Source organism: Drosophila serrata, unplaced genomic scaffold, assembly GCF_035046125.1.
Source record: "Drosophila serrata isolate PLE 108 unplaced genomic scaffold, ASM3504612v1 contig_184, whole genome shotgun sequence".
NCBI lineage: Eukaryota > Metazoa > Arthropoda > Insecta > Diptera > Drosophilidae > Drosophila > Drosophila serrata.
This window is the reverse complement of record NW_028257082.1, coordinates 5719485-5735541: the sequence shown is the minus strand read 5'-3', so window position 1 is coordinate 5735541 and position 16057 is coordinate 5719485. Positions and strand designations below refer to the sequence as shown.

At 41.0% G+C, this 16057-nt stretch overlaps 2 protein-coding genes across 41 annotated transcripts in view; one reads left to right on the top strand and one right to left on the bottom strand.

Annotated features, from left to right (window-relative positions):
- sm (heterogeneous nuclear ribonucleoprotein L) overlaps positions 1–16057 on the bottom strand; it is a 128302-nt gene that overhangs the window by 31969 nt on the left and 80276 nt on the right. For 2 of the 37 annotated variants that reach the window (XM_020946344.2, XM_020946353.2), the window contains exon 1: positions 17–15075. The exons of the other annotated variants lie outside the window; for them this stretch is intronic. In XM_020946344.2, coding sequence (XP_020802003.1) covers positions 17–422 — 406 coding nt within the window. In that variant the 5' untranslated portion in view covers positions 423–15075. Of the gene's footprint in view, positions 1–16; positions 15076–16057 lie in introns of those variants that run through there. 37 annotated transcript variants of the gene reach the window in all.
- Positions 1–16057, top strand: part of TTLL6A (Tubulin tyrosine ligase-like 6A) — a 133564-nt gene that overhangs the window by 46225 nt on the left and 71282 nt on the right. The gene's annotated exons all lie outside the window — the stretch shown is intronic.

The window sequence follows — 16057 nt, the reverse complement described above, 5'->3', positions numbered from 1 at the left end:
CATTGCTGTTTCTTACCATTGGTCTGATAGCATCCCGTGTTGTAGGCATTGATCGGATAACGCTTGCGATAGAGACCCGGGGAGCTTCCATAGGAGTTAATGGGTCCGCCGCCGGCGCCGCCATTGCCGGGACTCATCATGGCACCGGCCTGGCTCTGGACATAGTTGTAGTTACTCTTGTTGCCAAACTTGCGCGGCTGCTGCATGGTCGGGACATGGAGCAGCTGTCCCGTGGTCAAGTGCTGCACTTGCGGCACAACCGCCTGCTGCTGCTGCACGGCCTGCTGCTGCTGCACAGCCTGCTGCTGTTGCTGCTGCACCGCTTGCGGTTGCTGCTGCTGCTGCTGCACCGGCGCTTGCTGCTGCATCGACGGTGGGTTGTGCCACAAGAAGGCACTCGCGTTGGCATTCAAATTATTCATGTTGCGGCCGTGGATTCTCAAAAACGTATACGAAAGACGTGTGCGAAAATACTGCGAGAATGTTCGAATCAATCAAAAGCCGGTGGCGTGGCAACAGGAAATTTGCTTAAGAACACAGCAATTGATAACTCGTTGTACAAACGCGGTAGAAGGTAACACGGTAAAAGTTAACACGGTAGAAACCAGAACACAACACGAGTTTACTTTTGGAAGTTTACAAAATTTTTTTTTTGTTTTTTTCCTTGTATGTAACTGTTGTGGGTTTTGTTTTAGAATAGGTGTACTTTACGGTAAGACGTCTCACAGACGAATGAAAATTTTTGCGTCCAGCTTTGACAAGCTTAAATGACATTCGATTGTTACATTCCAGAGCCTACTTCGATAAAGGGTAACACTCAAAGCAATATCGGTTTGAAACAGCAATCCTTTTTGACACTTTTAAAGGTTACTGTGGTCCAGAAGGGTTTTAGGGTTTCTTCTAGGGCACTATCGATTAAATTCCATAATTTTAAAGCCTAGTCCGATAAAAGTCCGTGTTTTGGTTGTTTCCAAGGTAATATCGTTTCAAAGATTCATAGTTTTTGAAAGAGAGAGTTGCTGCATTAATGGTTAGCGTTGCCATTTCATGTTTGTGGCAATCAAAGTGGCTACATTAAATGCAAAGTGGCAACTTTAATTAAAATTTCTTTAACAGTCGTCTACAACAACTATCAGTAATTTTGAGTACAAATTTAAATTATTCAAACAGTTCAAAATGAAGATTTCATTGTATTATTACTAAATTACTAAAAAAAAGAAAGGTGGAGACTATATTGTTTGAATGTTTCATTAAATAATATATATTCTTCCCAATAGAAAACATTTTTGATTACAATGAAATGAAAATAAGCTGGACATTTGTCTTGAAACTTTTTAAATTCTGGTTCATATAACTCTTTTTAATATATATAAATATATTTGCACAAAAAGCCAATGAGCATGAGTATGTTAATGAAATCAAATGTGGCAAAATCGAGTTGCCTAGACGAGTGCCACAGTGGCAGCTTTTAAACAAAAGATACTGTGCCACCGCACAGCACAGTTGCCGGGGCGAGAAAGAAATATATTGCACATGACAAAGCAAAGTTGTCGCTGCCAAAAAGCCGTGGCAGCCACGCCTCCCTCACAGGACAGCCATGATATGGAAGAGTGGTCTCCGAGAATTCCGAGATCGAGGAGCGAGGAGGGAGGAGGGAGGAGGAGGAGCTCGGAGCTCGGAGCAAAGTGCCACGGAATGCGCCAGTGTCTGCGAGTGTGAGAGCGGAACGTGGCCATTGTGGCAAGTGCCAAAAAATGCCACACGAATGAGAAGTCCATTTTGCGGCGTTATGTAGGTGGCAACCGGGTTGGTTGCATTTACTGCAAGCATTTTACACAGCCCAAAAAAAGACAAAGCCTGAAAAACTTTAACCGCAAAAGTTTTTATTTACTTGGTAGCTGTGTCTGCTGCTGCTGCTGCTTCCAAAAAAAATCCACAGCAGGTGAAAACTTCTACTTTTGTGCGTGGCCAGAAAAACATCAAAGTTGCATTAAAAAAAAACCCCCCTTTAATTGTATGCAAAAACATGGCAAAGTGAATAAGAAAGGTGGCTTCTTTAAATCAATTCTGAGAGAGAGCTGTTGGCAGTTATGCAGTATTAAATTTACTATGATAAATTAAATAAACTAGAGGTTTACTTCTTTTAATTAGATCATAAGTCAGTAAGGCTCTTGATTACAAATTCCTGAAATAGTTTTCACCTGCTCCAAGCTCAAACAATAGAACTTCCAAGATTTCTTCCAGGAAGACTATGTAAATTAGATTTCACCTGCCCACTTGCCACTTCGATTGACTCAATTATTGCCACCTTTTGGGCCAATTAAAGACCCCTCCCCCAGCTGCACTTGAATGGCACTCTCGTTCACTCACTCGAGGGCTAAAATCCGCTCAGGTGGAGAGTCGGAATCAGGAGGAGCTTCATGAAATGGCATGCCTAATGAGGGCTGAAATGCATTTCATTATGCCGGCGACGACTAAATGCATGGCCCCCCGAACTTCAGAGCTGCACTTTGCTTAGCCCCTCTTGACCCAAATTCAACAACGCCTCTTGGCCCTGGTCACAGGCTCAGGCTCAGGCACAGTCACAGGCTTAGACTCAGGCTCAGCTTGGCTCAAAGTGCGTTAATTGCTCCGACACAGCCAGTACTGGATGGATGATGGAGGGAGTTGACAGATGGACAGGTGCAATGGGAATGGGTCTTGACTTGAAGGTGTTTTCTGGGAGGGTTCCGGACACATTTAGTGAATTATGCATGCCGTAGATCTCTTACAAGCCATTAGGCTGCAAATCTGTATACGAGTATGTATATATATCTCTCTGGCACAGATCTCATTCGAGCCACATTTGCCCTGCTCAATCACCGAATTCCTTTCAATTGCCAAAAATAACCCACAACAATAGAACACACACCACACACACAGAGACCCATCCTAGGCATTTTTAATGAAGTGTATCTAATATAGAAATTAATTAAACAAAACAGCCAACGACAGCAGAATAGAACAGAACAGGCTCTCTCTGGGCCTGTGCCTGTGCCTGGGGTGTGGATTGCAAGACATTTGCCACATGCCACATGCCAGTGGCCATGGTCACAGGAAAGAAAAAAAGAAAAGAAAAGTTATATATATGGGGAAATGGAAACCAGGGGCTGCTCATCATTGCCTTCACAGGTGACAGCACAAGTTCAACACGCTGAGCGAAAACAGCCACTCAGCGGCTCCGTTTCTGCGGTTCATTCATTATGCTTATTAGATTTGTGCCTGTCTGCGGCATTCAAACGCCTTCATTCTATTCTCAATTGTTATTCTGGCACATTTGCGGGATGCAGACATTTAAATTTAATTACATTAAAATGTCTTGAGGAATTTCTGTGGTCTGCGTCTGTCTCTGGTTTGTTTTAAATATACTCGAAACATGTACTAGTAATTACTGAAATCTAAGCCAAAACAGCAGTCGGAAGTTGTCAAAACATGTTCCTTCCTTGAATTTTCATAATTTCTGTTGTCATCAAGTAGTCTTAGGGGTAAATACATCCTGCTATAGTTACTAATTAAAAAGTTTTACTATATTCTAAACTATTTAATTATTTGAAATTTACCCCTGTTAGCTATATGCACTCTTCATTTTAACAACTTCCGCTTGCTGCCTTTAAGTCGTAACAACCACAAATTTCACTTTTCCTTTTGATATGTGACATTTATGGCCAGGCCAAGGCAGTTTTTAAGCCAAAGCTGCAGTTTTACCTCAGGAGATAACGCCAAAAAGTGTGTGAAAGTTGGCCGAGAGTTTGTCATGCAATTAGAGCAACATGCGACGACAACATGGACGACGAATACGACAGCGACGACGATGAAGACAGCTCTGGGAAACTCACGCTCTGGCTGGGAATGCGTTTTCCGCTTGCCCTGGCCTCGTACAGCTGGAAAATCAAGTTTTTCCCATAGCGCCGTTAGAGTGGATTGTCCATGGCAAGGAAATATAGCAAACGGGCGGCCCAAAGTGGTTTTCGCCAATTGAACTCGTTCCACCGATGTTGGCTGTCGATGTGAGTGGCCGTTTCTGTTGCTGTTTCGCCTCTGATGCAAGCAAATCGAACGAAATCGAACGAAATCGAAATCAAAATCACTTTCGGAATGTGCGTTGCCATGGAGCCATTGAACCGAGCTCATCAGGAGGAGCCATTGGCCATTGGCCGATGGCCATCGCTGTAATCATGGCCGTTACATAAGCAAAAACCCGTTCAGGGACTCTCACGGACTCCGATGCACTGTGACGTTTATTTGTTTGTTTTCTATTTCAACGAGTATTTTTTTTAGCAGCGCAATAGAAATATGCGTAAGTGGCGAAACATTGTTGCGGCGAAAGTTTCCCTCGCCTGGCCATTTTTCGATCGCTCTTGGCCATAAACGGTGCTCTTGTGGCCATAAAAAACTGGAGCAATTGCGACGATGCTGGAAGGAAGCAGGAAGGATGTGGCGCAAAAGGAAGTAAATAATGCGGCGAAACGAAATTGGCGAGATGGGAAATGGAATATTGCGGACACAAGTGGTGGTGCTTAAACTTGAGAGATGGAAATTGAATTTACAGAACGAAACGAAACTCCTTGTAGAATATTCTAAACAAGAACTGACACTGCACACTGCACAGGAAAAAGAGGTGCGGAAATTCTTCAAATTTTAATAGTATATTTGCTTTGCACAAAGGCGATTTCAACAGAACAAATCTGCAAATAAATGTACGTACTTAATCTAATAAGCCGCGAACATAAATCCGCATATAAATATCCCCGGCCGTCATCTGTCTGTCAGTTGAAATTAATGCATTAATTGCTGAGCACAGGCCAAAATGTGAAATATGCTTCCGAAAAGATATATAAATATATGTATTCTGTGGGATTTACGCGACACAAAAAAGATTGCTGTGCGTCGTAAATGAAAATCACAAAAATCTAATTCAAATTGAATTGCAAATAGCTGCTGCAATCATAGATCACGGAAAGCTAAGTGCCCGAATATTTGCCAGCCGCCTTGAAGTAAACAAAAATGTGGAAAAAATAAACAAAAGTCCAGAGGGACATTCCTCTCCTCATCCATTTCTTGCATAATTTCCAGATTTTATTTTCTCACATAAACGATTTCATTGAAAACTATCAACAAACGTCATATACATATACACTTAGTATGTGTGTGCACACAGGGGAATTGTAAACACACTTTTCCCACACTCCAGTGGGAGCTGAGTGGAAATTTGATTTTCCGCGAGTCTCATTTATGAGGTAGATTCCGTACCGAAAAATTAAGAGCAATGCAATGCAAACAGCGAAATCTGTTTTCATTAATCGCTTTTATTTCACATTCAATTTCTCGCGTGCCTCTGCTCTATTTGTTTGCCTTTGGGATCTTTTGTTAATGAATTCCTGAATTCGGACAACCTGGCAAGGTCAATGCCGGAATAAAGATTATGCCAATAACAGGTATATAAGTTTTATGAATTTTCCACCAAGAAAGGGGATAATTTAGTCATGGAAATTTTAGGGAAAATGTGTGGGCTTTGAAAGTGTCTATAAAATGCTTTACACTTCCTGTCATGCTAAGTGCATATTTCTATAAATTAAATAAGTTATTATCTGAAGGTTATTTTGCTGAATTATAATTTAATGGTATAACATGTTTAATCTTTGATTTGAACCATTTTAAATTAACTTTTATAGCTGATTTGTTTGAGAACTACAAGTTAACATATTAATTAAAGAAACCTTTTCTTCCTTGAACCATTTGAATGCCAGTTTTTTTTTTTAGAATTTGTAAGAAACCTCACTTTCAATTGAGAACAAAAAGTAAGATAGCTAAGCACCCGAAAAGTAGTAAATTCCAACAAATATTTATAGTTATCCAAAAATATCTCAAATTAATTTCAATTTCAAGATATTACACACAAACCCATCAACATAATTACCAGTTTAGGGATCAGGTAGTAAAAATACTGTCTAGCTTGGCCAATATAGTTCTCAGATTCTATAAAAATAGCCCCCTCTTGATTTGCGCACTCAGCAAATTAAAAAGTGCAATTTTGCGGCTGGATTCCTTTCTGTCCCAATGGAAGTCACAAGCCTCGAATCGAACAACAGTCGACGGGGTCTGCCGTTTATTAAAATCGGTTGCACATGAGGCACACACAAGGACAAGCCGTCGTCGTGTCACAAAAATATTTCATAAACATGCCGCGAACGTTGCAATTAAATGCCAAAGCGCAGTGCAGCCATTTTGCTATTTGATTGCCCCGAGGCAGTCGAAGCCAGAGCAATAAATTCCGCCAGTCTGTGGGGAGCTTCTGGGGAAAATGCAAAATGGCATTGCAAAACGGCACTGTGCCACCTGCTACCATACAGCAGCAAAACATTGCCTAAGCAAACAAGCACCAAAGATACACAGGATATGCAAGAGCTTAAATATACACAACTCCTGCAAGTCCTGTGCCGCGTTTATCAGAGAAGCAAGTTTGTTAATTTACGAGCATAGCGTTAACTCACTGTTAATTCCCATGAGGGAACTCTCAGCCCCTATTTACGTGTTGCTAATTATAATGGCCACGCGGCGTATGCGCAATCTCCAAAGCATTCGTTTAATTGCGCATACGCCCCGTTGTCCTTCCAGGGCTCATTATGCCCTTCATTGACCAACAGCAACGCAACAGTCGAAAGCATATGCTGTGAAAATTCTGTAAAAAAAAATTAAAAAGGAAGAGAAACAGCAACTAAAAACCACGGTCCTTGGGCAACGCATAAATCACGCATACGCCATGCTGTACCTGGCAAGACATTGATTTATGCCCGCACAGATATTTCCGTGCAATTTTTAAGTAACTTTTATTATGACAAACGCGATGGCATCTGACGTGGCGCTTTATTCATGATTTTCCCCTGCCAAACGCAGCTCATCCTGGCCAGCGATTTTCCTTAACATTTGGCAAACGGCAGCAGGAGCAGGGAGCGATTGATAAATGGCCGCCTATTAAGCGAGCACTTAATGGTGCATAACGTGTGATATATTGACAGCCAACACAGTGTGCCTGGCATGTAACCAAAGTCGGGCTAAGAAATGGGTCAATTAATAGCCAACAGACTGGGCCTCAGCACTCCCTTACCAATTTCATTTTGGCCACTTACATAGCTAAGCGGAAAAAATTCCCCTAAGCTAAGCCCATTGTAAATTCCCTTACAATAAACGCACTCGCTCAAAATCTCATTATGCTAAGTAAAAGAAAGAACTGTGTGTGCTGTGCTGTGTGTGGGCTTGATTGATTTTAATCTCCATCTTTTCCACACAGGACGACTAAGATGACTCCCTCTTGTTCCAATAAAATTTGCATTTGAAATCGCTTTTCAAAAAACTTGCACAGGAGCGTGTGTTTCCTTCTCCGAATTAAATTTCGAGCCCAATAAAAAAGTTAAAAGAGAGCGAAGCGAGCGAGCGAGTGAGGAAAGAAATTTTTGCAAAGCACTCGGCCAACTTTTATGCGTGTGCCGGATACGATAAGAGCCACAAGGAGAGGCGATGCCAAAACAGATACAGATACAGATACAGGGACGGGAATACGGGATACGGTTGGGGAAAATGAGGAGGGGGCGGTGTCCCTGTCTACCCACAATCTGCCCGCTCGCAAATAAACTTAAAAGACATATGAAAATCAGTTTTTGAATATTGGCGAAGAGCAAACAGGCAGACTGTTGCTGCCAGTGCGTATATCCTTCTCCTCTTCTCCTCTCTTTCTCTCTGCTGGAGCAGCACTTTGTCCTGGCACACAGCCAGCGAAGGATGTGAAAATGTAGGGGGAGGTTTGGAGTAAGGAAAAACCTCTGGGGCATAGCATTAGGGCAAATGTATGCACAAATACGTACGAGTGCCATGGAGGATGGCATATCTCTGTGAGCCTGCATGCAGCCAGCGGTAAATGTAGTACGAGGAATTTAGATTTTTGGGTCATTACTTTGCCAAGGAATATTCCGAGGCAGAAGAACACCGTCATGTCTATTTTTAGTCAAGCAAAAGTGTGTGTATTATCCTTTGCCATTTAGTAGGGACTCTGGCTATTACCTATCGATTGATTCCCAAAGCGCTATATGTTGTTTTCAAAACTTAAAGTAAAATCCCAGGAGACTTTCTATTTTAATTTGACAATATGCTTACTAATATGAAGAAAAGTACATCTAGATGTCAAATATCCCTTTGATTTTAATTCTTTTTATATTAAAAGCAAGCATTTGGTTTCCATAGCATCACAAAACCTTTTATTTATTTAGCATACTGGTCTTTTATTAGTTTTAAGCTAATAAATGTTTTAAACAAGTATGCAAATAAGGCTTTATTATCCCATTTTATCTCCTAATTTCATGTGCAGTAAATAGTGCTTAATCCCTTAACACCATTTCCTTCTAAAATCCAACATTAATTGCCTCGAACATCATGGAAAAAGCTACATCATTTACTGCCCCCAATGTTCCCTGCTAATACCCCGAAACTACATTTATGCTGTGTTGCCATTGGTTCGTTCATTGGATCAAATGCCACTTGCAACACAATTATCGCATCAACACCACTGAACGCCACATAAAGCCGCACGCATCGCTGCTAAAAACATTTTCAAAATCATGTTAGTTCACACACAGACCAAAATGCTGAAAGGCCATAATGAAGAAGAATAGGCCAACACACAGGCCCTCCTCATATCGGATGCAAATTGCGCGTGGCCAAATTGTAATGAACGAGCGCGAAAATACCAAACGAAGGCAGGGAAAACGATTTCCAAAAAGGAAAATTCTGTGAGCAAATATGCCACAGGTGAATAAGATTTGGCAGATAAAAGGTTCATTATTCGGCTGCTCGGTTTCCTTGTGTAACTTAATTTACCGATTGCAGAAGAAAATTTATGATCAAAGGCCTGCTGCTTTGTTATCAATGAAACTATTAAAATCTGATTAAAGTGTAATCAATGTGAAGTACCCTCTTGAAGATTATACACACACAAACACTGACTGGCCAGAAGGTTGAATTACATCAGGTTTGTTCCGTAATTATACTTTGGCTCAGGCCTTAAATAGGCATTTAATTTGGCTTCTGGCAAATTTGTTTCATTTGCAATTAGAGCAACTCAGTTGAGACATTGTCCAAGGGTCAATTGAAGTTTAAACCTTGTTTAGTTGTAATCAAATACAACTCTTCACTTGAAATTTACCTTGAAGCAACTACTTTCGGAGGGAACAAGTTTTCACCAACAATTCCCAAACTCGGGCCATCAATTAAAAAACCTTTTTGCCAAAATTAGCGCACTCAATTAATTTGGGAAACTGCTGCCTTGCCTTCGTCTCCTCCCACCTTTGCACAGCACACCAAAGGGTAAATATTGTAGTGGAGACAAGTTGGAGGGTGCAGCCACGCCCCCACCTTTATCCGCCCACAGACGTGCCCCGGTTGCAAACACACACACACACACACACACACACACACTCGCTCTATACCTTGACAGTGAGTGAAATTTCAATTAATCAAGCGGCGGAAGGGATCCCTCTGGACGGGTTAACCCGTGTCTACACACAGCAACCGGAATCGACCCAGAAAGCGATGTTGACGAGGAGGCAGGCCAGAGGCTTCCACTTAATTTTTGACTACACTTCAAAGAAAATATGCAACGAATATTATAGAAAACTAATATTAAGGCAAGTTTCAATTAAAACGAACTAATTTTACTGATTTAAATCATACATTATGTGTATGCAAATATAAAGTTATGTATACGCAGTGTTGACCAAAGCCCTGACTTGGTTTATTTGACCAACCTCAGCTGCCTCACAAATTTGTTTTTGTCTTTTTAATTCTTTAATTGTTTTGTAGATAAAATTACCTATTTTAATATCGATACCTATTAGAATTAAAAACCATAATATCAAACATATTAAGTATCTTTATACATTTGCAAGGGTATTATGATTTCAGTCAGAAGCTTGCAACTTTGTGAAGGAATCATTTCCGACCCTATAAATTATATATATTCTTGATCAGAATCAAAAGCTGAATCGATTAGGTCATGTCCGGTGGAAAAAAAAATTTAAAAAAATTTTTCAAATTTTAAAAGGGGTTACATCGTTAAAATGTCAAAAAAATCGGCAACAAATGTTATATCCTAAAAAATTAAATGTAGTATGCAGATTTGTTAACCTAGCTAAAACTAGCATAGAAAAGCTTTCCGAATTGAAATTAATGTTTTTTTGGCTTAGTTATAATGTTTTTAAACTTCAATTTCTCTAAGAAATTGTCATATAAAAATATCGATTAATATTGATTCAAAAAGTGCAAATATTTCAAGCTTACATATGCTGAATTTTTGTTTCAAACCAATAATTCAATTACAAACTGCAAACTTATATAAACTTTGACTTTTCAAAGTAAAATTCCTTTCATCCTAATCCTTAATTTTCCTGTTTTTTCTAGTAAAAATCAATTTCTTCGGTTTCCCTCAGTGCAAAAAAGTATAGTGAGAGGAAGACTGAGCTGGCACACATTTCCCTTTCGTACCGCCCGTCGCCTTTGCAGGTGGTGATTAGTCATTATTTATTTTAAAATCAATTAGTTTGCCTTGACGTGAGATTGCAGGTTGAAAATAATGGACTGGGGCTAGGGGTTGCTCTCTTAGGAGAGTGCGAGGACCGATCCCATAAAAGTTTACGTCTCATTGGCAGGGAAAAACATTTTTGCACATAACTTTTTTGGCTTTCGAGGGGGGAGCGGTTTGTTGTGCTGAGTAATTTGGCAAATATTTGACATTTGTTTTTGTTTCGATTGGTGAGCAAAATTTTACAATTTTCCCGAAATTGATTTCTCAATAGCTTAAATTTAGGTTTCCTTTTTTTCTTCTATTTTGTTTACAATTATAACCATAAAGTTATGAATTAATTCCGTACACATGTCGGCAGAACCCGCAGAATGTTTGGTATTTAATTGATGAAGTAGTAGTTGAATATTAAGACCTTGCAAAACTAATTAAGTTTTAAAATTGGTTAAATTTTGCTGTGACACCTGCCAACTATTTGAGTTTACAAAATTATTGCAGTCATGCCGATGCCTTCTTCTCTGCGTAATTGAACGAATGAGGAAATGAATTCTGCATAGCTGATGAGACATCAACATCATCATCATCCTCATCTCCTTCGGTATTCTTTGCCTGCCAAATGCAAATCCAAGCAAGAGTCAATGCCAATGGCTCACAGATTGCCAGCCAAATGAGCAGAAATGTGAGGCAGGAAATTAAATTTACAAGAAATTGCACAAAAGCCAAGGCAAAGAGAGAGGAAACTGTTGCATATCCATCTCCCAGGACATATACACGGCCATCCACCAGTTGGGGATTATTATAGCAAAAGGCTTGGGCATCTTAGAGCTGTCAACGTTTACAGATTAGTTTTTCGGTCCAGCAAAAGGACAATGACAAATCAACGTCCATGTTAATTCAGGCAACGATTTAAGCCCAACAATGGAGATGGAGATTATGTGCCAGAATTAGAATAGTATATGTATATAATTTATTAAAAAAAAAGAAAAGAACTTCTTGAGTTCATCAACGCATATTCACCTAAAAAGAGAATATTTGATGACTTTGACATTGCTTGTCCAAGTTTTTCAAGCTCTTTAAGCTGCCACAGATTTCCGGGGGCAGCAATTAAAACACACACAACACACACAGATCTCTGTGTGTGTTTTGCCAGTTGACTTGTTGTCCTTTTTTATGGGCGACCCAGGGCAAAAGCTTATGAAATTAATCAAACAATGTGGATTGGGTGCCGGGTGAAAGGACCCATGTGGCAGCAGGACATGCATAAATCAGAGCCGGCTTTCTCTCTCCCTGGGAAATAGTTGTGTTGAAACAACGTCCCCGGAGAGTTTTCATCGTGAGCTGCTGCTGCTGCTGCTGCTGGCCAAAAAGTCAAAAGCTCGCTGCGTTCCGCACAATTCCCATTCATCAGAGCCTCTTAGCTCCCAGAGTTCCCCTAGATTTCTGGGCCATATAATAACGCTCTAATTTGCATGTGCAGCTGTTGCAGCAGTAGAATCAGCAGCAGAACGATCAAATGAAAAACTTCAACGCATGTCACACATGTGCCACGCCCCCCCGAGCAAATGAAGCCCGGCAAATATTATATTTTAACAAAATTTCATTTAAAACGGAATTCATTCCGGTCCCACAGTCGTGTGGGTTTTGAGGTGGCTTGCACCCAAGGTCTCCTCTGCACCCACAAACACACACACTTTTCCATTACATGCCTGGCAAAAGTTTAATTGAATAAGTTTCTTTTTTTCACTCTCTCGTGTCAGAGGGAGCTGCCTTTGGTGGCTGGTGGATATTTTCTACTCAGTGCAGTGCAATTAACTAGAGCTGTGCATACTTCAGTCGGTCGACCGAAGCCTCAAGATGTTTTTCTCGCGGCATCCGTCGAGTCAGTTTCAATCTTTCATTCCCCCTGGCGGGGGGAGCTTTTCCGCCAGACATTCTGCTAATTCAATTTCCCGGCCGTCAGCGACGTTTGCCATTCGCGGTTCGCATTCATTGTGTTTGGGACAAGTTGCCTTGTCTTTTGTTACAGTTACAATTTCCCAACGTCAACAGTTAACAGCCGTTTGCATATTGCGCAACTGCAACTGCAGCAACAGCAACAAAGTGGCCGCAGGGCCCCCCGGTCCTCTTGCTTTTCCGACTGACTTTTCCGACCACTAAAATTGTCGCTGGCTGCGCTAAAATTAAATGCTTAGTTGGACGACAACCGCCGATGACAGTTGCACAATGTCCTCCGTCAGTCTATTGTTTCCATGCGAGCAATCTGCGTGTGTCGGTGGCCGAGTGCCTTCAGGCTTCTCCGCTCCTCTCGAGGCTGCAGGCTGCGGAGGATGCCTTCTTCCCGCCAATTTACATTGCATGCATGTTTGAGCACTGACAACGGCAACATGCATGGCCCAGGGTCCCAAGGTCCAAGGAGGCAGCAAACTCTCGACCCGAAAGACCCTTGACATGATGATATTGGAACTTTTGGCCTGCCTCGCTAAAGGGTTCCCTCGCATTCTCCACATCCTAATGGCTTGGAAATTTGAACATGTTGACTTGGATGGATTCATTTGCCTGTCAGATATGTTTAGAAAATATTACGCATACGCAGTGTGGCCTTGTCTTGAAAGGTGAAGTTAATTATTACGAAATTTCTGTAAAGAAATCTGCATTCTTACTCTTCTTCGAACTAGTTTTAAGTACTTCAAAAGTACATCCACACAAATGCATATCTCAAATCTCAAATCAACCTACAACCAATTAAATTAGTCAACTAAAAATACTCTTCGTATAAAACCCTCTCGAAATACCCTCTCTAGTTACATATTCCAAACAATTTTGCATGAGAAAATATACCCTTAAAGTCACCATTCAATCTGCTAACTGGCATCCGACCACTTAGTTGCCTTTCCACTCATCCGGCCGTATGATGAATTCGCCTCTTATTGTCCTGCCCTCCAGTGCAATCAACAATTCGAGGAGGCAGCACCGAAAGCTACACTCAATTACGCACAATGACGATGACGATGACGATGACGATGACGATGAGGATGACGATGACGACGAGATGCCAAAACGATGATGGCCAAATTGCTGGCAATATTTTCCCTACCACCACCCTTCGGGATGGTATGACAACAGTTAAACAATCGGAAAATGTCGGCTGTTGGGGCTACCCAAAATGGCCAATGGCTTGTCAGATTCAGATTTGGATCGAGATCGAGAGGGGGGGAAAACACTGGGCTGCAAGTGCCAAAATTTCGCCAATTATCGGAGCCCAGAGAAAAGGCCGAGTGCAGCAGCAGCAGCGCCATCAACAAAAGCCACTCGCACTCAATGGATGCCAAGAGAGCAGAAAATAATAAAGCAAAATTATTATCTGGCCAGAAATGTTTCAATTACAGCAGAAAGACACTGTTGTGATGTGACAGGCAGTGCTCCTTCGACAACAATGGCAGCCCAGGGCCGAGAAGGGGGCTAAATGTGTTTTTGGCTTCCTCAATTTGTGGCAGACTGTTGCCAATATTTTGCAATAAAACACACCCCCCGCCAGCACAGAGCAACACCCCTCCCCGAAAAAAAAGGTATACGTGTGATATGATGTGTTGATGGCAGATACGAGTGGGGAGGAGTAGGAGGACCCGGCATTACATATAGCATAACAATTGAAAAACACTCGGCAAACTGAAATCGAGCTCAAGTAAGTAACTTTCCGTCACAATTGCGCCTGCAGCAGCAGCAGCAGCAGATGCTGCCCATCTTGGGCAAATAGAGATTGGAAATGGCAATGGTTTCCTCACCTAGTTTTTTCTGCTGCTCCTTCACTGTATTTTACTTTTTTTTCCTGATAACTTTCAAATGCAATGCCGTTGCCGCAGGCTGTTATGGCATGGCAATAATGCAAAACACAACTGCGGAGCTGTTCCAGGAACAGGAGGGAGCGAAGGGGAGAAGGGATGGCAAATTCTGACGTTCAATTTCTCATAAAAGTTTTCCCATGGCAGCTGAAGCAACACCAAGGAACAACGGCAGAAGGACAAGCTGGCAGGAAACTACATTCATTCATACATACATACATATAGACGAAATATATGACACACAATTCAAACTTGGGAATTGCATTGCATGTTGCTGAATTTTTGATAAAAAGCTCGAACTGGCATTGTGGGCGGAATTGATGATGCCATCAGCTGGTAGACGCGAATCAGGAATACTTCTAGTTCTCAAAAAACGCGCACAAGTTTCAAAGTATCTTTTCAAGTATTTGGCAACTGAATGCACTGAGAAAATAGATAATTGTAGCTAAAATCCAGATTAATATCATAATACAAAGATTCAAAATGAAGAATTGGATTTTGTACAAAAGTTTCGAGAAGAGTTTGAAAGGAACTCTTCGAAAATATTATGAAGGAGTCATTTCCGACCCCATAAATTATATATATTCTTGATCAGCATCGACAGCCAAATCGATCTAGCCATTTCCGGTTGAAAAACTAAATTTTCAATTTTTGTTCAATTTTTTGAAAAAAAGATAAGGGGTTACATCGTTAAAATTTTCAAAAATCGTCTAAAATTTTAGTTTTCTTAATTTATAAATTGAGTATGCAGAGTTCATAATATATTAAAAACTAACATAGAACTGCTTTCCGAATTGAAATTAATGCTCTTTTAGCTTAGTTATGATGTTTTTAATCTTTGACTAGTCATATAAAAATATTGAAATATTGACTCAAAGAATGCGAACATTTTGAGCCTATTTACAATCAATTTCCGCTTCGATTCATTATTGAACTGCTAACTGCAAAGTTAAATAAACTTAGGCTGTTCAAAGTTTGTTTCTTTTCTTGTTTAAGTTCTAATTTTTTACTTCCCCTGATAGATTATCCTCTTAATAAAGTCGGAAGAGCATTGGAATTCAAATAAGAAACTAGTTTTTACTTCGAAGCCCATTTTTGAGATACATTTTTAATTAAATCTTTAATATTTCATAAAATGTGTGATGCATTAAGTGCACTTCATATTCATTTCCAAGAAATATTTCCTCTCAGTTTAAATTCGTATAAAATTCTCCCTATTTTTTCCCCCCGTTCCTTTAAGACTATTTCCACTAAAAGTAGTCAGAGAACAGTGCTTGCATTAAAATTAAAAACACTTCCTGGAGCGCAACCGGAAACAGCGGTAAAAGAGCCGCACAAATGGCAGACCAAGCTGCTGTAGTCACGCGCTCCCATTTACAGTTGTTCCAGCCAACCACTCGCGGCAACGCACAACTTCCGGTCGGGATGTTGGCCATTTTGTTTTTGCACGCGGCACGCGTTCGTTGTTGCCGTCGGATGGATTTGCGGCCCAGTCGAGGGTCCTGCCCCGCTTCTGCCTGCTCGATCCTTGCTCCTTGGGGAACGAGGGCTTTAACGTTGGCATTTCATTCAGGAAGACCAACCCAAAGGACTCGCTCGCTTGTGGGACTTG